General features: G+C 41.1%; 1 protein-coding gene across 1 annotated transcript in view; it reads right to left on the bottom strand.

The window, feature by feature from the left end:
* LOC308140472 (uncharacterized protein) overlaps nucleotides 1-24,923 on the bottom strand; it is a gene marked incomplete at both ends in the record, with an annotated part of 120,854 nt that overhangs the window by 78,231 nt on the left and 17,700 nt on the right. Inside the window, 2 exons of the mRNA XM_080510287.1 lie at nucleotides 1,701-1,859; nucleotides 2,068-2,215. Of these exons, the coding sequence (XP_080366413.1) occupies nucleotides 1,701-1,859; nucleotides 2,068-2,215 (307 nt within the window). The remainder of the gene's footprint in view (nucleotides 1-1,700; nucleotides 1,860-2,067; nucleotides 2,216-24,923) is intronic.

The raw sequence follows: 24,923 nt of genomic DNA, 5'->3' as shown, positions 1-24,923 counted from the left end.
ATGAGACTGGGTGTTACACACTTTGTCACAATTAATAATCAATCAGTTCCTTCCACCACTCTGGATCATTTCAAGATGCAAGTTTGACATATGAACATAGAGCTGCTGATTCAGCAGTGATGTTCTACTAAAGAAACATCTATACCACTGCAGCTTGGCTGTTTGTGATCACGTGGATCAGCAAGTCTGATTTTTGAAGACAATAAATGTATGAGATGAATCTGACTTCAATTCTCCACCTCACCATCAGCGCTGCCAGGTTCCCCGTCTCCACAATGTGGGAGCTCAAGGTTCAAAGTTTGCAGCTCTACACATATTGAACTCGATCTACAAAAGGTTTGTGTATTTGAAAATCAGCAGTTTATGCTCATGGATTAATGTACAACGCCCAATGTGATTTAATACATCTGAAAGCGCTTGCGTTGTTTATGATTGCATACATTTTTACTGCGGATGAACAGATGGTGAGATGTTGCTGTTATTGTCTGAGAGGTGTTTCCAAAGCTGGCTCCACAGGATTTTGTTCATGGAATTTATTATGAAATGTTTTTGGTTATAAACCTCAAATTGTGTTTTCGGATTTTTTTTTGTGCCAAATTTAGATTTATTTTTTTTGCAATACTCTGACAAGTTTCATTATTTTCCCATGATATCACATGTAATCTGGTGCTTTTAAAGGCTCAGTGTATCTTTCAATCACTCCAGACCATGAAAATAATGCCATTCCCAGGAGGTAAACAAACCCTATTGCAGGGAAAACACTCATTTCAACAGTGCATGAATTATCTGCTTAAACACACAAACTGAAAACAATCTATTCACAAGAGCATGACCCATTGTGTTTGATTGGCACTGGATGCATTTCCCATTATTATCAAAAACATTTTTTTGTATATTCATTAATTCTATTGTTACAATCCGCATGGTGTTTGTCAGAAACAAATGGTAGCTTTAAAACTGTATAACCTCAGTACTTTGTATTCAGCCGTTTAAAGACGGATGATTTCAACTGTGTACATTTTCCCTCCAAAAAAAATATCTCACAATGAAATGAGCAGAAAGAAGCATCGGCACTCCCTTGTGGTCGGACTTGGTTCTGGACAAACTTCATGTCAAATCCTCGCCACACTTGGTTTGGACAAAACATCAAAATGAGTTGAATTAAAATGATCATGGGAGGATTAGTAATGTATCTGTGTGTGTCTTTCTTATGGTTCATTTCTCGCTGCTGTCCTGCAGTGATGTATTACTCCATGCTCCGTGGATCCAGAAGAGGAGAAACCTGCCAGCAGCTGACTAATAAATCATTTCAGCAAAGAGACGGCTGAACACATTCATCTCCAGCATGAAGACTCACAGACAGCTCACAAACAGATTTCCAGAAAGCGAGCCCTCCTTCCTCTCGCCTTCTCTCTCACTCCGTTGCTTTAGTCAGAGGGCAGGAATGGGCATGAGAGCGCTCCTTTATTACCCGACGACAGATGTTGCCATCATCTCAACATCAGAATTTTTTGCATGATGGGTAATGCGTGAAAGTCATATGCGTGCACTATTTTGGAACGGCCTCACCAGGAGATTTCAACCAAAGGTCCCTAATTAGACACGAACGAGGATTCCTTTAATCCTCCAAAGAGGTACAGGTAAATGCAACAACTCATTCGCGGTGACTCGTGTCTGTATGGAATCGGGACTGTGCTCACTCGTAGTGTCGCTGCTGTGTTCCGATGAAGATGACGGCGAAGGCGCTGACTCGGAGCTGCAGCATCACCTGGCTGTCTGGGCTGAGCAAGGTGAAGACGCTCCGCTCTTCTCTCTGAGGACTCCGCAGCTGCACCAGTAAACTGAACTCTTCGTCAAACCTAAACAAAAGACACGCACTGTTTAACTTTACTGCTCATAAGAGTTCACAATGAGTTCTTCTGAAATGCGCTGCAGCCGGGGGGGGGAAACCTGTGATGAATTATGAAGTCTAACCATGAAAGACGATACAGGTGACTGACAGACGACTGGCAGAAAGCAGAAAGACACTGATAATGCAGACTGAACACATGAGAGAGGAAATCTTACCCATCAGGGAAGAGTTCTCGCACAGGAAGCGCCAGTGTGGAGTACTGACCCACTTGAAGGATCGGACACCGGCCTGCTTCCACTGACATGGAGGAGTTACTGCTGTTGGACACATGAAGAGAAAGCTCCTGCAGGATGTTCACCTCATCTGTAGAGACACGAGTATCGACAGATGTTAATTAGATTCTAACAATGGTAGTGAATGTTGACAGTTCCACAAAACCAAACAATATATATATTTGAGGCTAATGCTAGTTCGCTATCTTTCATCGTAGCATCTGCTACCCTTGAGAAATCTGTCAAAAAACCCAACGTTTTCTTTGTAATTGTTTAAATTTGCTTGGTGTTTTGGCTGGGTTAGAGCCTCTTGCAGGCCAGTTTTAGCCCACAGGCCTTATGTTTGTCATCTCTGTTCTAACTGGTGTAGTTTGAATTAAACTCAGTGTTAATCTGACTCAGACTGTGCTGACAGCTCAGCTGATGTGTAAAAATAAAAGCAGCTCTTACTATTGATGAGAAGTAAAATCAACCATTTCAAGATCTTAGTTTTTATTGGCAGTGACTGTTAAAGTAACTGCTTTTGTTTACATTAGATTTCTATTCTATTTTACTTCAGTCTTTGTTTTTAGTGCCGACCGGGCTTTTGTTTCTGCACATTCATCAAAGATATCGCTTTGGAAAAACCACCCACAGACATCATGGAGATTCGAAACAATTTTATTGTACATGGTGGAAAAGCATTTATACAAGTGAAATCCATTTAACACTTTATCTCACGCTGCTCTCATGAAATCCTTTGGGAAACGCTTAACTATAAGTAGAATTCATTGACATTTCCCCAGATGCAAATTCCTCACATCCATTTAAAGGTTAAATGTTCGAACATAATAGAGGCGAGTTCCCTCCTTTCTCTTTCGCTCATATATCTTTGGGTTTTCCAGGAAATTATGGTACGTGAGACATCAGATATGTAATTCCTGGGGGCAGCCGAGTGTGACCACACAGCTCCATGTAGCTCTGCTGTCAGGACGACTCCACAGAGCCGAGCGGTCTCCAGGGGGTGACAGACTTGGATTCGTTTGGAGAAAATGCTTGAGAAGAAAAGAGTTTGATCTGCTTGAGCAATCTTATAGCTCTGCTAAAAAGTCCCGTGGCAGTCTGAAATGCTGCACACTGCGGTGGTTCAGATCTCACAGCCTCTACTCATGCGTGTCACTGAGGCCGTGGTCTTAAACCCATTTTACTTTTCCTCCATGATCCTTGAATGTGCCTAATTAGTTCTGGACCCTCCTCTTACATAACCGCATTGGCATTTTGGTTCATAATGATCACAGTCAGTTCCCAGGTTAGATACCAGCTTTTTATTTTCTGTTAACTACATGACTCACTTTCTCCAGATGCGATGAAGAGCTGCGTTTATAACCCTCAGAAAGGAACCGTTCAGGCGCAGGATAATCAGTGAACCCACCTACGGGCAAGACATGACGAATGGCACTTTACCTGCTCACATGGGGCAAGAGTAAAAAGACTCTCCCAGAACCTGCAGCTAACGACAGGAAACAAGTCCAACGGTGAGGGAGGGGGAACAATGATTGGCACTGTAGGCCACCGAAACAGGGATAAAAATGGAATTTGTAGCAGGAGTCTGCAGCGTTAAAGGGCCACAGCACTGCCAGTGGTTTTCCTATTTTTAATGATGCCATCACTGTGTTCGCAGTATGTTTTGGTTTTTTAAGTGCCCACACAATGAAAGTGTGGTTTCTGCAGATGGGTGATATTGAAACATGTGGGAGCACAGTTTTCCTCACGTTTTTTTTTTTTTTTTTTGTCAAGTTTCTGTTAACGCCATAAAAGTCCAAAATAGACTCAGGGTGTTGCTTCCATCAGGGTTTTAGTGACCCAAAACTAATGTGTATTATACAATGTCTTTGCACATAATTCTCTCTATATATTTGCTAATTTGGCGAATATCAAAAGGTATTTGTGTTTATATTAGCTTAACATGGTGAACCATCAAAAAATGTCCACAGTTGGTTTACAAATTGTCTTTTCTCTTTCATATTTCCTTGTTTTAAACAAATCCCTTGGCAGTCGTGGACACATCAGTGATCCTGTCGTGAAAGATTTTTGAAAATATAAACATTTTCATCCTCTGCGTCACAGCAAAGATAAAGAAAAGTTTAAATATAAAGGTTATTATGGCACTATTTTACCGGTCTGGCTCATTCAAGAGGAAATTGGGATGTACTGTATGTGACCTCTGAACTAAAATGTGTTTGACACCCCTGTGTGAGAGGAAGATGCTCTATAACCTGGATGGTTGCACTTAAAAAACTGATTTATGATCAGCCGAGATAAACCTCCTGCAGACAATAGGAGATAGCTTTTATAAGGATTAACTGACGTTTACTTAATGCTGTTGATGCATCACAGTCACTGTGCACAAATACGCTAATGCTGATAACACTTACTGGTTGGCTTTTCAATGTATACAACATTCTCCATAACTCTAATGACACATTTTCAGCTCATTAAACATTAAAGGGAGGGACAGCAGCTTCCCAGCTCTTTCCTCTGCAGCGACAAATTAGAATGAGGACATGGACAACAACAGTATAAGTATCGGCTTTGTCAAAGAGCAGACCGAGGCCTCATTTACACGACCAAGGTTCTCGTGAAAATGCATCGTTTTTGTGTGTTCCTCTTGGAAAAGCTGAATACATGCACACATTCTCACATAACATGACATCAGTCGATTAAGAGTTTGCTTTCTCGCCTATTCTTCTTTAAATCAAAATGACACTGAGGTTCTGTGTCTTTGTGACTCGTACTGCAAATTTTAAAGCAGTGGGTTTGTTTTTCCATGACCAGTATCTCCACTTCAAACTATTTTGACCAACAGCTGAAGTCTGTCATATTGTCGTGGGCACATGTTCATTCACTGTTGTTGAATTTCCAATAAGCTAACCAACTCTCCCGATAACACAGCCAAGCATACGGTTACACTCAAGTCTCATTGTGTGCCACGTGGACACATTGATCAAATGTGCATTTCACTCAGAGCCTTGAAATACATTTAGATTGCTTTTCACCATGCAGTCAACACCATAATATTGATTCAACACAGTTACTCTGACAGGACTATTTGATCATTTTTCAACAATATGTCTTTGGATATGCATTAAATGCACTTTTTGGAGCAGACCGCTCATTTTCCAGCTGGATGTTGGCCAAAGACAATTTCAGAACCTCAAACACTGTACAAATTGCAATGGACCATAATGACAACATTAACATCAATCACAAAGTCCACAAGCTGCCCCGTCAGAGTGCAGAGTGAGAAGGACTGTTGATGCTACAGGATCTAATTGAGTGATAATTTACAGCCCCAGGAACTGGAAAAAGTTCACAAACTTTAACGTCTGATGCTCTGATGGTCTTTATTAAGCCCCACATGTGTGGGAACATTCATAAAAGAGCATATCATGTACCAAAATTGTGCCCTCCAGGAACGTGTGCTTTATTCTTGACCCCCTCTCTCAAAACACTGCAATCAAAGGATGAAGCCGTTAGATGGGGAAAGAGGGAGGAGGGACGAGGGACGAGGGGTTGCCAATCATGACAGTTGAGTTTCCTGAAAAGTAAAGCACATGTTGGAGTTTCACAAATGTGTGAAGAGTGAGGGCTTTTATGGTGAGCTCCATTGCAGGGAACGTCAGAAGTTTGTGGCATTCAGGTACAGTTAGAATACGTCATGAATTTGTATTTAATGCTGATGTGGACTTTTCCCCCCAGGATTTTAGGCATGTAATTAAATATATTAAATATTGTTGTTAAACCCAGTAATGAATAGATAACATGAACTCAAAAACTACAAAGGTATTTTGTTAGCTGTTGGTTTTTATTAAAAGGTGAATGCAAAAACAAAGGGTTAAAATAAACAATAGGAGTACAACTTATTCTTATATCTTTGTAAAAACAACAGGGAGTAACCCCGTAGGTAGGTATGAAATGGTATAAAATGTTGTATGACAACATTTTCAAATGAAAACAGAAAACATTTGTTGCATTTTAGGTTTCTGCTTGACATCAGTGCCTGGAGCCACTAAAAACACAACTTTTTGAAAACGCTCCAAAAGTAACATGCATGAGCACTCTGTTCTGCACAAACAAAGTAGATGGACAATAACAATAATGGAGTGTCATGACTCCGAGTCCATATTCTCCTGGCAGTTGGTTTTATAGTTGAGAGTCATTATAATCAGCAGTCCAATTTGGTTTTCTGTCCATACGAATGTCTGTGTACTCCCATTGTTAATGTTTTTATTGTTCTGTGTGTGCTTGTGTGTGTGGTTTCATCACAAAAACAAACAAGAGCATTGACTAATGTCCCAACCTTAAAACTACATCATTTTCATTGTTTTCTGCCAGAAACGCCACCGACATCATTTTCAAAACACTGCTGTGTAACGAAAACGCAAAAACTTTTATGGCACTTTGCTTGAATCAACACATGGCATGCAGGATTGTTTTATGGTGTTTTTTAGGCCACAGAGCAATGATAAGTCGTCAGGCGGTATTCAAAAGTAAGAAGAGATAGAATGTTTCATATATCTGGTGGGAGAGACTCTTTGAGGTGGGAGGGTTGGGGAGATAGTGAGACTGAGAGGAGGCAGATCTTAGAGTCCAGCCGGATGAGTTGATATAAAGGAGATCAAGTCATGGTGGGTTTTGAAGAAATATTCAGAAGTTGATGTTGTTTTGAGGTCAACGTCTGTTTGTTTTGAGTGCATCTAGATCTGAATGTCACAAATCCACCAAACTAAATGAGCAATCACAACAGTCTTTTCCACAAAACTGCCATGTACGGGCAATTGGTAATCATCAGCAGATCTTAAAGCCTGTTACAGATCGATTACGGTTTGATTTTCAGTGCCTTAACTCCAGAAGGTTTTGTTCAACACTAGGAGGTGAAAAGAAGCAGCAGGCCACACCATATGCTACGAAGCCATAAAAACAACTGTAGAGTTTCTCAAACGGTCAAACAACACCCCCTCTATGAAGCTACCCTTCTCAACCTGCCGTCGAGTGTGGCCATTCAGAGCCGCTATAAACACGTCCCCTCTGAGAGGGTGGCTGACAGGTACCTCATTTAAAAGCTTGTTATGAACTTTACGTAAAGCTGTAGCAACATATTTTGGGTCACGTTGAGACCACTAGATTTGACATACCCTTTATTTCACCTACCGAGGAGCATGTTGAGGATAAATTCTTCTGTGACACAAGTCAAGCCAAGTGAGCCCAACTATATCAAAATATTTTATTGTCATTATATTTTTTTGGTTAGAACAGCAACAAGTCTGACTAGAGCCAACATATCAACTTCTGTGGCGTATGGGGCCCGTCTACAATACCACAATGAGATTGAGTCAATGTTTTTAGTCCTACTTTATTAACACTTATTATTGGTCATTAAAAGTGTTAAATGTTGTAAAGTCTTTCATTTCAGTATTTGAGATGTCATGTGTAAGTTTCCCGTGCAGGCCTACAATGTTTCAGTACCAATTTGATTTACCAGCAAACACGTCAATAGTTCAGTAAGCACTGACAAAGGATAAAGAACATGTTTTTATGAGTGGCCCATATGGTTCTCATGCATTCTGAATGACTTCTGTGAAGCCAAGAGAATTAAGTCATCCAACATGATTTCTCCACACGTAAACAACTTTGATCGAGTGTCGGTCGGGTTGTTGATTCTGAGCTTGACGAATGTATGATTGTTGGCCAACACACTAGTCTGCATGCTGCAAGGAGCTCTGTTCGATATGAATCAACAAGTTTGTTGGTGTTTCACCATGAAAACAAACAAAAGCCAAGAAGGAAAACATCGCAATTATGTTTTCCTTCAGCACACAATAGGAATAGTTAAACAGCAATTGCTGCATATTTGTGAGGGGAAAAAATGAGTACAGGGGCTTAAAACATTCACAGCACTCCATTTTATCTGCCCTATCCCGACTGAGTAATTCCACTGGATTCTAAATGTAAATGGTTTCATAAAGATTGACTGATTCTCCCCTTAGAATGATGAAGATATCACCCACCCTAATCTGCCTCTAACTGACCAGTACTCACTGATTTATTTGGTTAATGTCTATGTTTACTGTGCAGTAGGAGGGAGAGTAGGGCAGGTCATGACAAGGCTCATATTGGCAATAAATTATGTAAAGATTATGTGACAATGAGCAAATAAAATGGAGGGACTTTCACTAATAAATAGAGTTGTGCTCCATGCCACTGTTTCCGACAAACAGCATTTCTGAGCCGCTTTAAAGGCGAGAGTAGCTATACCTACTTCTCATGGGATCATTATACCACTGCACTGACTCTTGTGCCGTCGGAGGCCACGACAGAGAGGATAGTCTGCGTGCTGGAACATGTTCAGAAGGCTGCTGGGGGAAAAAACAAAACAAAACATTGCTCTTCTTTGGTACCTCTATAGTGGGTACAACGATGCAATTAGTGAGTTCAAATGTACGGCATGGTAATGTGGATGTGATGAATGTCTGCATCAGCAAGAAGAAGAAACAATTTGTATGTCGTCTGGCAACATTTGTGCATATTTTTTGTTGTTGGATAAAAGCTTCCTCATCGCAGATATTATACTCTGTGCAGCCGCTGGCAACTCACATCTGTCCAACTGTGCATCAGAAACCGTGGCATATAAATCATCCGCAGACTGTGCCCATCTGATTGCTCGTCTGAGGAAAATGAATACGGCTTTACAATGCTGTCATACATTCTTTGATTTGAAAAAAAAAAAAAACAACAACTTTTTGACAGCAATGAGAAATGATTGGCTGAAACTTTTAACACATGGAGTAACTTAAAACTCGAAATTCTTCACATAAATGGTTCAGGCGAACACAGTGAGTGAAAATGTGAAAAACCTCAGACATTTAAATGGTCTCATTCCAGAGGGATGACGCTTCAGGGTGAACATGAACACCAGCACTAGAAACTAGGTCTTAATTTAACATAAGGCACAAAAAAATAAAAAAATAAAAAAATAAAAAAGTTAATGAATCTCTCCTTTCCTTCATGCAATGTGTATGTCTCTCAGTCAGACTAATTTTTTTGTCAGAGACACGAGCAGAGCGTGTAAGAGGCTTACACGACTTGGCACCAAAGTGTTGGTCCACCAAAATCCAGCAGAGTGGCATCAGGCCAGAACGAAGCCCATCTCAACTCCTTCTATTTCGGGAACTTCTTCTGGAGTTCAAGCAATTATCAGAGCTGGCTGGTTCCCAGCATCGTGTCAGATGAAATAGCTGGGAAGCCTTTCTAACTCATTCAAATAGCCTTCCCAACATGTTTCTCATGACAGCCTCAACCGATGCAGAATTATCAGAAACTCTTTCTGAAATGTTCTGTTCTTCATAAGTATTTTTATTCATTCTCATCCCTGTTTAAGATTGGATGATTGCATGACAGCGTCGTGGTTTGCGCTCTCGACTGGTAAGAGGAAAAACCTGGATCCACTTTATATTCATGTTCAGTCTTGATACTCCGTCTTGCTTTAAAACCTGATGACATGATTGGTACTGGTGACTAAATTGGCCGTAATTCTGTCCGTGAACTGTTCACTAGCCTACGAGTTAGTGCCAGAGGAGTTATTTTGATAAATAGAGCTGCCCTCTGTAATTTAATTCTTTAAAAAGACTGACAACCCTCCAATGTCTCTGTGATTGTTAAAAAAAACAATCACATGTGGCCCTTTAGCTCTGCTTAACCGGCCCTCTGGGTCTCTCAGAGTTTCATAGCTCAGCAAGTTATTATGCTTCATTATTTTACAATTGCAGTCACACCCCTGCCAGACCCAATTTTAAATCTTTGATCCATGGAAGCTGGTGTAAATCCTGTGTCATATGCTATCCACTTTAGTTTCCTCGTTTGCTTCTCTAGATTTAGCTGTTTAACAATAGTGAGCCTACTCTGTATGGTGAGCGCTACAATGGCACGTTTTGCATCTCCCAATAAGGTTTGCATGGGTGTTTCTTGGTTATTAAGCTCCATGACTTTCCATTTGGCTTCTATTTTGTAACCACACCAGGAGACAAGTGGTTTAAGCTGTGCACCGTAATAATAATTTCTGAGGTTCGGTGCAGACATACCGCCTCTGTCTTTACTTAGTTGGAGAGTTGAATATTTAATTCTTGGTTTTCTTCTATTCCAGATGAACTGGGATGCTTGTCCCATTCCTTGAATTGTTTGGGAGGAATCTTTATTGGTAAAGACATGAAGCGATAAGAGTCATTACAGTAGAGGGTTAGGGTTAGGGTATCTATCTAGATATCCATGGATGGATATCTAGATAGATAGATTTTGTGTATATTTTGAAATCTCGGGACAAAAAAATGAGTGAACAAATGAGCAAACAAGCAAACGAACGAATACTTTAGAGTATCTTTTGGCATCTCCCAATATTTCAACTTTCGGTGTTGATTTTCCATCAGTTTTATCGACTCCATTTGAAGAGTTCAAACTGTTGAGTATGAGATCTTTAAATAAGAGGAGAAAATAAAGCAGAGTCACACATACAGACATTTGTAACTTCCTCGCCCTCCCCTCAGCGTTAGAGATTCCAGTGTGGAGGTGGAACCAGTCGAACAGAGCTGCACCTGGCGGATCAGGGTCTCTGAGGGTCACTGTCACGGGACACAAACATTCAATGTTTCTTCACCTCTGGCCTCACTTTCTCTACAGTACGTTAACTCTGCAAGCAGATTGGCAGGGTCCATTTCCTTCTTAAAACCGGGACAGGCACGTTTTTGTTTACATTCTTTTACAAGCTGCGCCGCAGCAAACGCCAAGAGACCTTGAGCCAACAGGATCGTTCAAACCGTGCCGAGCTATTGTCCATCAAACGTTGAGCTGGACACAATGATGAAGGTGGAAACTATGAGATCTTTATTGATTAGTGGGAAGGATTTGGTTACTTCACTACGCTGCGCAGTAAGAAAGTGTCTGCAGGAGAGAATAGCGACCGTGAAAGAATCTTTCCACCTTGAGAGCCGAGATAAAAACCTCCCGGATACAGTGGAGCCGCACACCAGTGTTGTGTAGACGGACCACCCAAAAGTGAAGAAAGTTTTAATGTGGAGTTGCATATTGCTTTTCCTCCTTTGGCTCCCCACGACTTCTATTTGCAAAATTTATAGAAGATATTTTTATCTCCTTCTTATATCTTTAAATTTTTTTCTGAATCGATTCTGTTGTAGTTTTCCCACACAGCTTTGAACTTGATCATTTCTCATTTGTATTTTTACGTTGGCCAAACTCAGATTTACAAGTTGTGATGCTCAAATATGTTCGATAGCTTTGATGCGACCGTACATCTCCATTGTATCATATTCATTATGTCAAGTCAGCTCTATTCATCACATGCAGAGAACTGAAATCACAGAAACTTCAAACCCTTTGTGCGATAAGTTGAAAAAAATATTCCACAAAACACGTTTTATTAAGTGCTTGTTGAGGCTGAGCACTCCGTCAAACCCTTAATGACAAATGCAACCAAATGAACAGAGAAACAACTGTGTTTCTAGCAGATATTTCCATGTAAACAATGTCTAACAAACGCAAAAGCCTTCATTTGAATGTTTGTGCTTGATGTCACTCATGGAATTGTTGCTGGATGATTACCCACAAAACATATGTGAACTGAAAGTGCAGTGTATTTACACGAGTATTTACGCTTTATACACAATCTTATTAAATCAGGCCCAAAGATGCAGTGTTCTATTATTCCTACTTGATGTGCATATGTTTGCTATCAGAGGGTGAGAGCTTTACGAGCAGATAATGTCAAAGTTTTTCCTGGTGGTGTGTTCCAATTTCCAATTCCCTCCCACATGGGAAATGGAACATAATGCAGCTCAAAAACTAAAATAAACATTGTTTTCCCTTTTTTTTCTTCTCTCTTTCTAATTGTGACTGGGAATAGCCAATAAACATGATAAGACTGTCAAAAAGTTCTGACTTTGGAGCCATGATTACAAAATTGGCTTTGCAGTGACTCTGAGCACCAAAAGGAACAAACATGTTTCGTTTTTAAACAGGGTTTAAAAATGAAGCTTTCCCCCGCCCGCCCGCCGCCTCCTGGCCTGGCTGATCTCCATCAGCCATAATGAGGGAGAAGTAGAGGCGGCTGCCACTCTGTCCTGTGGTGGATCACGTTACTTTAAAAGACCTGGACGAAGCAACAAATAGCTCAATTACCATCCTGGTACAATTACAATCTCTGCTCTGACAGGAGGACTGAAGATTAAAGACTTCCACCTTGCCCGATGGAAGAGGACAGTCTGGGATCACTGGGACAGATAAGTGGGAAATGAGAGATGGAAAGTTGGAATGAGCACAGGAAACATGGGAAACTCTGTGTTCCCAAACATCTTAATCAGTGGGACTGATGAGCACACCTACTGCCACACGGAGCTCCAACAGAGCTGCACATTGTGAATCGCTCACAGATGGAAATACCTTCTGCTTGTACAGTGAAAGGGGACTGCCCATCACAGAGGAACAGGCCCAGTGTTGGGATACTATTTCAAGAGTTTTTCTTTACAGCGGATTGTAAAATGTGTGTTTGTGCGAAGACAAGCTTGTTAGGTTGGCTTACGGCCACTCAGGGAGCACAGAGGGAGTTAAGTGGGCTGAATGGATGTAACAGCCATGCAGTTGGTCTGTACTTAACAAGTCCCAGGACAATCCATCCATCCACCGATCCATCCATCCACTGATCCATCCACTGATCCATCCATCCATCCATCCATTCATCCATCCACCCATCCATCCATCATCCATCCATCCACCCATCCAGGCCCGGATTTCAATTTCACTGAGCAGGTAAAACAGAGGAGTCTTTGGATTGTGCACATGGAAAACACGCCAACTCTATACATTAAGGGCTTTGTTATTTGATTTCAGAGCCACAGATCCATTTCCTGTCAAAGCTGCTGTTGGTCAACACATAACATTAGAGTGATAATACACATAGAACTTTGTTGAACTTCTCTCCAAAGCATGAAAACATTCCGAATGCTGAGGCCCTGTTTACATGGCAAGGTTTTCAAGTGAAAATGTACAATTTTGTTGTGATCTGGGTGTTGATTTAGTGTTCGGAGCCACTGAAAATGCACTTTTTTTCAGCATCAGTGGAAGCTCCGAAAACACAACTTTTCTGAAACGGTCACTACGTCGTCTGTGAGCAGGAGAGTGGTTTCATTACAAAAACAAACTATAGCACCCACCAATGGCCAAACTGTTTCTGTTTCCTTATATAATTAAAGTTAGACTTTACGAACATAGAACACACATCTGGAAAAATTGGAGTGTATATCGTGAACTCTGGATTGTTTTTTTTAAGTTTGTGTACATGTTCAGGAATAAATAAATATAAATAATTAAAATGCTCAAAATGTTCTCTGAAATGAAAAAAATATGCATTCTCCATTGATACATCATGTAATTCAAGCCTTAGATAATGCAGAGTAGTACAGCAACAACGATAGGAATGTTTTGAGGAGCTATTGTGTTATTATGGGTATGCAGTATGAATGAGTTTCAAATCCAACCTGCTTCCAAATGGGAACTCTTCTACTTATTCTGTTATCTTACTTCAATCTGTTGCAATGAGTGCAGCCAATAGAGGAGCTCTTACCAGCAACTTAACACAAATTAAAATCAGCTCCACAAAAAACTGCTGTTTGTTACTTGTTTTTCATATCAGTACATTGTACAGACAAATGTGCTCGTCTGCTGGAGAAGACAATCACAGTTGCTTGGCACATTGTTAGGAGTGTGATTATTTCACACTGAATACATTTCACCCTTCAGTTACTGTCCTTTCCCTCTAAATGGTGACATGAAAATACAAAGAATTGCTTTTTGCATGTAGTTAGCAGACTTTGCCATAAAAGTCAAGGACTTTTGGCCACAATTCCAGAAAAAGTTCCTTCAGACCTGAACACTTATGAGTATCTGTGGTCTGCAGCAGTGCACAATGAGTGATTGGAAAAGCAATAGATTCAGGATGTGGTCAGACAAATCCTACAATAGGTCCTTCTCTGGAAATGGAGGGAAATCAAAGGACGGAATTAGAGAGCCTCAGGCATTGATTTGGGAGTAATGATGTTTAATAGGTACTAAAAAAGAATGAACCACAACGACCTGCACAGAGATTCAAACCACAGTTGAAGCAGTAGCAAGTAAAAGACATTCAGCATCTCTGGACTCTGTACATTGTGTGTGGATCTAGTCTGGATCTGTTTTAACTCAAGTCTAAATCATCTGATTCCTTCATTCTATTCAAACAGTTCTCCTATTTTTGCCCATTTTTTTTTCTGTGAACAGAAACCTCCAGGCACCTCACAGCCTCATGCAGGCTGTGGGACCAGTTCTTTCGCTTCATGCATTCAAAGGGCTGATCCAACTCATCAGTCCATCCTGGAGGGCTGAGAGAGACATTAAAAACTTCCTGCGCTGTTTTTATCGCTTAACTGCGGTTATAATCCCATCAAAGGAGGCCTTAAGAACACCGGAGCCAGTCATCGGCAAAGTAAATTAAACATTGCAGCGGAATAAATTAGAGGAAAGGGAGCTTCAGTAAGAGATGTGACATTACATCTGATTATATGGTACACTGCCCAACCGCAGCAACAAAACAATACTCACAAGTTTATGCCTGTTTATGTGTTTCGGAGCACCGCAAATTCCACTTTTATTGATCTGTATTGCAGTGGTGTCGTGGTTAGCTTCTGCAAAGTTTCAAAAAAATGGTCCAATCAAAGTTTGGGGACGAAACAGAGAATGTCGGATGGTCACAGGATGATTTTAAACTGGATCACAGGATGTGAACAAGCAGTCCTTCAGCAGACCATGCTGCGGATGTGAGTCGAGTGACTAATAATCCCTGTAAGTGTGTGAGTGATTGTGCAGTGTCTCCCTGTTAACCCTGTGGTGGACAGGAGACGCATCCAGAGTGACCAGACCTGGACAAAATGATGGATGCTTCTCTTCTCATTGTAGTGGTGAGCGTATACACCTTAACCAATTATGGCAGCAATTGACAAAAACTATTCCGTGTGTCAGTAAAACTGTCCCTTTTATTTTCACGGTGGATTGAAACAATGAACGATCAAGAAAACCGCCTGATTTTAGAGTAATCAAACTTTCTCTTCCTATTCCAGGAAGAACATCCTGTTTTGTTGTTTTCACATATTGAATACATTTCATTTGGATTTAATCAATGTTGTCATGTAATACAGTTCATGTGCAATCAATCAAGGTCTCACATTCTGCATATTGTAACAGCATCAAGAAACAATTGAAAGGTTTACCTACATCTTAAAAGGCTTTTAAAACATCAATAAGAAGTTGCATTGAAAGTAATGTGAGGGTAGCTGGGTGAGCAGACCATGTTTAAGGCACGATTCAAATGAAAATTCATAGCTTTTGCAGTTTCTATGAGAAAACTGTCACATTGACATGGCAATGTTTTGGAGACGATATTCATGATGACTCGTTTTCAAACAGTTCCATTTTTCTGTGGATCTTAACATCATTGTCACGTAAACAGACACACAAAACACTGCAAAAGTTTTCCATTTTGACTTGAGAATGTTGTGTAAATGGGGCCCTAAAAGCATAGGGCTCCATCGAAATCCATCTAAATGCTATGACTTCTCATCTCTCGTAAAAATCTTCAATTTCAAATGTCTTTTGCACATGAATTGTTTCATCAACAGTCTAACCAGGATACTCCAGGATATAAACAGCGTCATCCTTTGCCACTAATGAACTGTGGCCGAGGCATAAAACAGATCAGAGAACTGATGTGACCCAATTCCTCTGAGTCACCTTTACATGAAGCACATTTTTAAACCCTGCTGTTGTTTTCCTGCTCATACACGTACAACTCAGTGAATCATAATGTACGAGGTTCCAGTTGATATACACTGAACTGTGTTTGAGCTCATTCTGTGTCAACATACAATAATATCCAATGACCTGAATAATAAATATTTCAATAAAAGAAGGCAAAACATGATTCCACCATGAGATCAGGAATGAGAATAAATCAATGTTAAATTCCAGAGCAGTGTTTTGCACGGCGGGTCAATGGTGAAAACAGCCACTCTGAAGCTTTCAGCACGACAGCCTCCGTCAGACAATGTTCCAGAACTTCTCCAGGGCAACTTTGAACTCAGGAAATGTAGAACCGCGCCAGTCAGCACTTGCCCCGGACTTGTGTGTTTGGAAATCCATCAGAGGACACCAAAGGAAGTACACAGAGTGATGATCACACCCCCGGGGGGTAAATTCCCTGCAGTTTTGTTCACAGGACTGACTTGTACCGATTGATATGGAGCCGCAGGGCCTGGAGGAGCTTCACCTCTTCAGAACACTGCAGACTGTGGATGTGAATGACGACTAATGTTTATCTCATTTCAGGTGTTTTACACGAGGCTCATGCAGGTCTCAGTACTTTCAAACGTCCTCGATTGAACTTTTTGATTTTTGCCTTTTCTTAATGAACTGGCAGGTTGTGAGGTTGAGCCGTTGAGCAGCCAGAAGACGGCGTAACGTTAGCTGCTCATGTTTGGAGACATCGGGGCAGAGGGCAAGAGAGAGAGAGAGAGAGAGAGAGTGAGAGAGAGAGAGAGAAAGTCTGACTGCGGGGAATCCAGGACATTCATCAGAGATTTGTTCCACAGTTTGACACTCGCTCAGCGACCTCGAGGTCACAGAGGCTCAGGTTAATATTGGTGTGACTAAAAGGACAACAAGAGGATTTGAAAGTCAATGTCAAATGCCAAATGGCCCGAGAGGTTGATGTACCACAGCAAGGCAGGTGTTCCTCCTTTTAAGAAGCAGCTTTAGGATGTTTTTTTTAATTAAATATCTGTGGTGGACGCGGTCAGGTCAGAGGGTGCTCACGATCCACAAACGATTAGCAGGTTGTAGGAACTCATCCAGACATTTCGAATGAATTTATTGAAACCGGAGAGAAAGGCAGTTGAGCTGGAAAAAAAGAGGTAGCAAATCTTGTTCATTCAGCAACAACTGGACTATGTTTTGAATAACTGTCAGAGAAAATAACAGCCTGAAAAAAAATCATCCCAAAAGGTGTAGTTTCTATGTTGGTTGTTTTTTTTTTTTTGGGGTCGGTTTGAGGCTCAGGGCGACTTTCTTTGTAACTAAAGTAACTGTTCTTGTTTCATGGAGTTTGTTTATTGTTACGAATTAAAAAAAAAAAAAAAAAAAAGAGTTAATTAGTTCGACAGACATTTATGCTCGAAGACGTCGCCACGTGAAGTACGGACTCTGCCTGTTAAATGAGCAACAAGGGCATAGTGTGATTTTAATTATTATTTTACTGTTTATAGTCCATGTATCTGTTCCCATTTTATTATTTTTGAAACATGTGGCATTTGTTTATTGATACATTTCAGTGGCCTGTGAATATTGCAGACTCAGCAGGGTTAAGGAAGTTGATTTTATCAGTGTTATGCTGGAAGACAAATGGCTTTTATGTTAGACGCAATATTGTTGACACATGTCAACTCAGGGTGTATTGAAGCACAGTAATAACTGAAACATGTCGTGGAAAAGGTAATGTTGAATGATTGTTGATGAATGAGAAACTTTAAAACAAACTGAAATGTGAGTGATAACAGTGATTACATTTGTTTTGATTGTTAAATAAAAGAAATCATTTGGAATGACGTGTTGCACCCCATTCTCATTTCTCATTATTCCACCTATTACAGGGTGACAATATAATTATTTACAGTCCCTCGCCTTGGGACCCGGAACAATCTCAACTGAAAGGGGCCATATGAGCATCTGAAACAGAGGAGGTTACTGTTTTTTACAGAAAACTTGCTGCATTTATTGAAAAAAAAACCCATTTTCTTGTATTTTTCCTCTTTATTAAATCTTTATCAGTAAAGAAGGAGTGACTGATCGGTTGTCGAGATACAAACACAAACAAGGTTGCTTTTTAAGAAAGCTGCATCTGGTCAATGACGGGCCAGTTGCAGGAAGATAACATTCATAATCAGCTCAACATTTACTAGTTACAGCAGAAACAATTCAACTCCACAACTGTAAAGCAGCACACACACGCTTTTCTTGGTCTGATTTGGAAACATTGACATAAACAATCTGCCTGTTTTCACAGATGTGAGCTTGACAAGTTTGCTTTGCATGAGAGATGTTTCACTTCTCGCCGAGCGGATGCGCGACGCACATCTCGCTCTTGGGACGGCGTTCCGTCCCCGGACCGCACCTAACCAGGGCTGCGCAGCAGATGAAAGAGGTGAAAGGGTCTTTGCAGACAAACCCCTGGCCCCATCTGGAGAAGTCGACTTTACAGACAGCCAGTCTCTTAAGCTGGACTCTGACCAGGCACATAAACAACACCTGCTGTAATTGACTGGCCTGCGTCCCGCAAGGCAACATGAGACGCTGTTGCTCCACGTCAAGCCAGGTATTCAACTAAGATTTATCTAAAGGCTTTGGCTTCGGAGCCACACAAATGCAGGAATATGAGGGTATTGTGTGATTATATGCTCTTTAACGCAATTATAATGCTATTGTGCCCTCCTTGTTGAGTCTGGGCCTCCTTTCTTTTCAGGATTCCTAGAAACGCACATGCCAGATGAGGGATGTGTTGGCTGAAGCGGCAAACACATGAGGCCCGGGAAACCTCTGCACTACACGTGTCATACATACCGGTTAGAAAAATAAAGCTGCAGAGGGCGGGTGAGGGCAGAACAGCCTGTAAATTAGCATTTTACATGAGATGAAGAAAGCTGGGGGTTGGGGCTACTGCAGTAACAAGCCTACTGCAGCACTGAAGGAGGAACACATCTCAACTGGAGTGGAAACGCACGGAGTCAAACAAATGTTGGAAAACCAGCAAATCCCAGCCCCCGCCAGGAGATTATCTCAAGATGAAGGTGAGGGGGGGCTTGTTCTAGAGAAGAGGCCTCTATTTCCACAGAAAACATTAATATGAGCGTCAGCACTGTCTCAACAGACTTAAAATTAACTTTTAATTTACAGCACCCTGAAGTTTGTTGATTTATTTTCATGACTGTTGTTACCTGTGGATCGTGTGACCAGGAACCACAGAAGAAAAACAAATTAAGGCTTTCCATATTGCATAATAGATACTGTATCAACTCTGCTGGGAGCGAGTTACTGAGTAAGCAACAATCTGATTCGTGGAGATTTTCTTTTTAAAGCTGGAGCGCCAGAGTGTTTTTAAACTGACAAATTAAATAGGATCCAGGCTTATCGGTGTATGGGAACAGTCCGGCGGTGCTGGCATGATGTCACGCCGCGCGCTGCCGCCGTCGCTCCTGTACAAACAGAGCTGCATGTCTGCTGTGCAGCGTCTGTCTTCACACGACAAACTCTCCAGACGAAAGTTAAACAACGGTGAGAAACAGGAGTCTGGCTGTAGCACACATCTGAAATCTCTTAGAAGACAAAGTAGAACGGGACACAACAAGAGGTATTATGTCATTTTAGGAGCCGTCGATGAAACTGTTGAGCTAACAAACGAGTTCTTACAAAAGTCTTGTAATAACTCTTCTCGTGTTTATTTACTCAGGCCTTATTTACTGATGCCTCATTTCCACAACGTTTCAAAGGAAAATGCAGTTTTTCTTTTTTATTCCAGAAAAGTTTCACATTTATACACCAATGTTTTGAAAACGATGTCCTTTCACTTTCACAAGGTCAAATGTTGAAAATAATGTAGTTCGCATGAGCAATTTCTATTTGTTAAACTCAATTTCATTTAAACTTTATTATAATCCTGCTCCTCATCACCATGTGATGCCTCAGGTTCTCAACAAAAAAAATCCTCCATCAACACTTCAGATTCCAGGGATTGTGACTTTTTACCAACCAACTCGAAGAAGTTACTTTTGATATTTGCACGAAAACGCATAATTCATTAAAAGGTTTGTGGTCGCCCCTGACCAGACTCACACACGGGTACAATTTCATTTACAAATCCATCCTTGGCCTGCTCCCCTCTTACCTCTATGGACATATTTTACTTCAAACCAGCAATTATTCTCTGTGTTCAAAAGACTTCCATTTATTGAAAGTTTCTAAAGTTCACTCTGAACTTGGCAAATAGGCTTTAATGTTCTCTTCCTTTGCAGGCTGGAGGAACTCGAATGGTAAATTACAGTTAGACCAGTGTGTTTCAACCACTGTGCCGCGGCACACTGGTGTTCCGCGAGATACAGTCAGGTGTGCCGGGAAATTATCCAATGTCACTTTTTTTCTAAAAAACATTTGCTCTTACAGCCGCTTTCAGCTGTGAGCAGTGTGCAGAGTAATCATGTATTAATACTGTGGCGAGCGCCGCGGAAGAATTGTTCTGAGTCGAGATTATTTTCTGCCAGGTGATCACTAGAGGCTTTTATTTTGACATGAACACACGTAACCGTAACTTCATAACAGGATGAGACTCCACACAACACATTTCTTACTCATGGTTGCACACCAATATCCAACAAACCAAACCAAACTAGACGAAATAATGAACTATCTGAACCGAGGAACAAAAACACAACACAAGCACAAACCAACATACACAACAACCCCAACAATAACCCTCAATAACCTCCGGCAAAACATAACCTGAACTCCCATCATGCCCTGCAGCTACCAACTCCGTGATCGCAACAATACTCTTCGCCACTAGATGGCAGCACAGAATGTTGCCGGTGAAATCGAAACTTTTAGTGCGGTGGAAACGGGGCTTTAACTGACGTCAGTCTGGTTAATCTCCACCTCCTCCTGCTCCCATCTTGTATCAAAGTGTGTCAGTGACAGTGATGGAGAAGTTTTTGAAAAGGAAGAATGTGAACCAGGATATCAGCTCTGTGTTCATCCATCAGGTCCAGGTTTCACACTGAGGGAGTCAAAATTAAAAAAATAAATTGGGAAATACCTTTTTTCTGTATTTATTTGATTCCTGTTGATAAAACTTTGAGAATTACTTTATATTGTTAATATAGGCTACAGAGTTTACAATTTTTTAATTTTCAGGTTGTGGTGTGCCTTGAGATTTTTCCAAAGACAAAAGTGTGCCTTGGCTCAAAAAAGGTTGAAAAAGACTAAGGTGGTGACCACTTGCCAACCTGCACAGCAATATCTTGTTTGTATATCCACTGTAGTGCTACTGTACATCCAAATGGAAGAAGATGCTCATTTCAAATGTAATACAGTTCTAAATGTGATTTATTCAGTCCAGTGGGGACTTTTTTTTACTTCGCAACTTCAGAGACTTGATGGAAAAGCTGCCCAGTCACTGAATCACAGTTTACAAAGCACACATGTCGACATCATTTGGATGAATTGCTGTGAAACACACATCCAGCTGCTCAAACAATTCACTTAAGCATTGAGGTGAGTAGCTCACCATCTGCTACATGGATTTACACAGAGTTTGGTACAGGCATCCAAAGTTCCCGGAGAATGAATCCTAATGACTCTGAGGATCCCTCGCGTTTTCGCGTCTCACCATGAGGTTCACATTTGTGGTTTTGAGGGAAACGACTCAATGGCTGACAAACCAATTGACATGATTAGAATAGTGGCCCTCCCAGCGGCCTCTGGCTCTTTTACTTCAAGTAGAATTTAGTGCTTTTCAACATGCTCTATTTCCAATTGTATTAAAATTAGCGACCATGAAGTTTAATAGATATTTCTGCATTACAAGGTCACTTGGATTTGAAATTTTGAAGCAAGTCAAAAGATTTATTTAGATGTTCTAAGACTACAATTAAAACTTGATCATTCTTCTATTATGAATCCAGAGCTCCTCGGCCCATTGTTTATTAGTATACCAGCTCAACACACCATATTGTAAATGTAATCACTGTTTGATGCTTCCAATGCTGATTGGCATTATCTTTCTTCAAGGTAGTTGTTGTTTGCTTTTCCGTTCATTTGGAAACATGTTTTCATTATGATTGATTTCAAAATTAACTTTACTCCAGAAAGCTTGAGGAATCTTTGTATGAAGTCTGAAAAATATCAACAATTCCTTTCTGCAGAAACGTTTTTTAATCTCAAATTATGAGGGGCTTTCTTTTCACCATGCTTATAAGACATGACAGCACCCTATTCTGCCTCTGATTGGCTCGTCAGCCCTCATGCTGATATTAACCAATCAACAGATGAGATGAGACGACTTTGTTTTGTTTAAATGCATAGGCTGTCAAAAGATGGAGAATAAAAAACCAAAACACAAGCAAAACAAAAAACATAAATAGTTAAATCTATGGTATATAAGAAGCACAAACAGGCAAAATCAGCACAACCACACAGTTCAAAATGCAGCTCCTGCTCAGTGGTGCATCATGGGGGATTTGGAAGTTGGCGTACGTAATGCTGACTGAAACATTGTGCAGAAGTGACTGAGCAGAAGGGTTGCAAAACATCTAATGGCAAAGTAGACTGGCGAACAAGCTCTACCTTTTTTTTTTTTTTTTTTATTAAACTAATCTGTCCTTCTAGCAGGTTGTTGGAATTTAGTTACAATTGGGAATAGCAGGCCTCCAGGTGGACACCCGCCAACCAAAGGTCGTGAGACGGCAGAAGTCTTCACTGTCATCGGTCTCGTTAGGCTCATCTTCATCATGCAGACAGACTGGATGTGGTAAGAAAACACCAGACGTACACCGGCGTCGTCATTAAAGTGCTTGTAAAACCTTCTTGTAAAAACCTTTACAAGACTTTCTGGTCAAAAAGGTCCTGAGCTGAATGGATCCTGACCCGGAGAGTCAAGTGCAGCCGAGCTTGCTGCTCTTAAGGTCTCTTGAGACCTTAGCACCATACTGGTAGGCGAACAATACAGCTCACTGTTTTTCCAGGATAATAGACTGGACTGAGTGTAACCGCCTGTCATTCACACGCTCATTAAAGCAGAAGACTTGTCGCATGCGATCTGTCCTCTGACTGAACTCCAGAGCGTCGACTGATGGAAACACGATCTCCAACATGTCTGTGGTCCACAACACGGTAATGGCAGTGCTGCTCCCACATCCTGAGATGAATGTGTGTGTGTGTGTGTGTGTGTGTGTGCGCCCTGGAAGCGCAGATACTGTTGCTTTTCTCTTCAAGTCTGTCAGCAGTGCAGACCGCAGTCGATTGCATCATGCTCCGCTAATACAGCCGGGTCAGGAGAGCCAGGTTATCCTCGCTTCAGGAGGAAACCCAGGAAAACAAGAGCAGACACAAAGACAGTGACGTGACGTTAACCATGATGGATGCCAGAGGACTTTGCAAAAATAGGTCATGATGGGTGTAAGCTTGTATCTGAGACTTGTGCCTTGGAAGAAATCCTATACCATATAGTTTTCCATCGATTGCATCCTGGTTGCCAACAACTGATTGATTAATAGCAGGACCTCCACTGCAGACTGCTCGGTTGTGGTCTGAAACCAAGTTAAGGCAAAGGTAAGGCACGCAAACTCTGCTGAATGTCGTCGAAAAATGATCTCCATGAACATAAGGACCAAGAAAAAGTAGGGTCATTTTTCTCTCCATATTGTAGAAGAAAATTTGACAAATGAGCAATTTTCAGATATGAAAAGTAGAAGTAAAATGAATTATGAGCAAAGAGTGATTCTCCACCAACAGGATGATGCCAAAAACCTTGGAAAACCTTCAAGTGGGTAATAGAAATCCCTGAATACGAATTATACTTGCTATATTCGACCTGTGCCTTCCTGAACCAATGTTACACTCATCTCAGTGTATAACTGGTCACGTGAAACTGCTGCTCATCTTCTTTATTTACTGTGTCCAACTTAGCTAATCATTGGTGGAAGGTGAAGCCAAACCAGAAGATTCAGAATTCTACAGCTTTTGAGTCTATAGCCAATCAAATTGCACGACGACAAACAAAAGAAACCCACAGCTCCTTAAGTTGAACATGTTGCATCACCTAAACAAGCACTTTATATAAAAAAAACTCAAAATCTCATCTGCATGTGTAAATTCAAAAGGCCAATGCACATGTGGAGTGACCTCAGTCCCTGATTCTCCTCCGATGTGTGGAGGTTTCATATCCATGTAAATGAAAGTGGTTGAATGTGCAGCAGGAATGTTGCTGCGCTGAGACTTTATCTGAACACCCAGTCAGTCTGCACATGTACAGTCTCACGTCTCTCAGGAATGTGATGTAGACAACGGGGCACAACTACCTGCCTTGTGTGTGTGTTCTGACCGTCTTCATTGTTCATTGTTCACATGCTTTTTTTTTTGTGTGTGTGAGTGCCAGCATATATAAGCTGATGGCATGTCTACGTTTGCTGTACAGTTAATGACAGAGCCGTTCTCAGGGGGCCAAGAGGAAGATGAAAGACGAGCATCTCATTCTATACAATCGTCCAACCTGGTTTGTCCGACAGGCTGCAGGAATATAGAGCCAACCCACTGGATTATAAGGACACGTGTCAGCGTGATCACCACAAAAAAAAAAACAACTCACATCCCAGGTCCCAAGTCCTGGGATGTGAGGAACAATTTGAAAAGAAGAAGAAAACCCAAACATGAACAGGGAGAACATGCAACCTCCTCACAGAACGGAGCCCAGTAAGTTCAAACAATTACGCGACAGTGAAGTGAAAACGTCTCCTTCACCAACTACAAGAACATAAACACAGTAATAGAAATATTTACATGCATCCTTTATACCAATTGTACACAACGTTTGGTCAAAGAGAGCTGGAGGAAACAATTATTGTGTGATC

Source organism: Blennius ocellaris, assembly GCF_963422515.1.
Source record: "Blennius ocellaris genome assembly, chromosome: 15".
In the NCBI taxonomy this organism is placed as follows: domain Eukaryota; kingdom Metazoa; phylum Chordata; class Actinopteri; order Blenniiformes; family Blenniidae; genus Blennius; species Blennius ocellaris.
The sequence above is the reverse complement of the archived record's forward strand: the minus strand, read 5'-3'. Positions and strand labels throughout refer to the sequence as shown.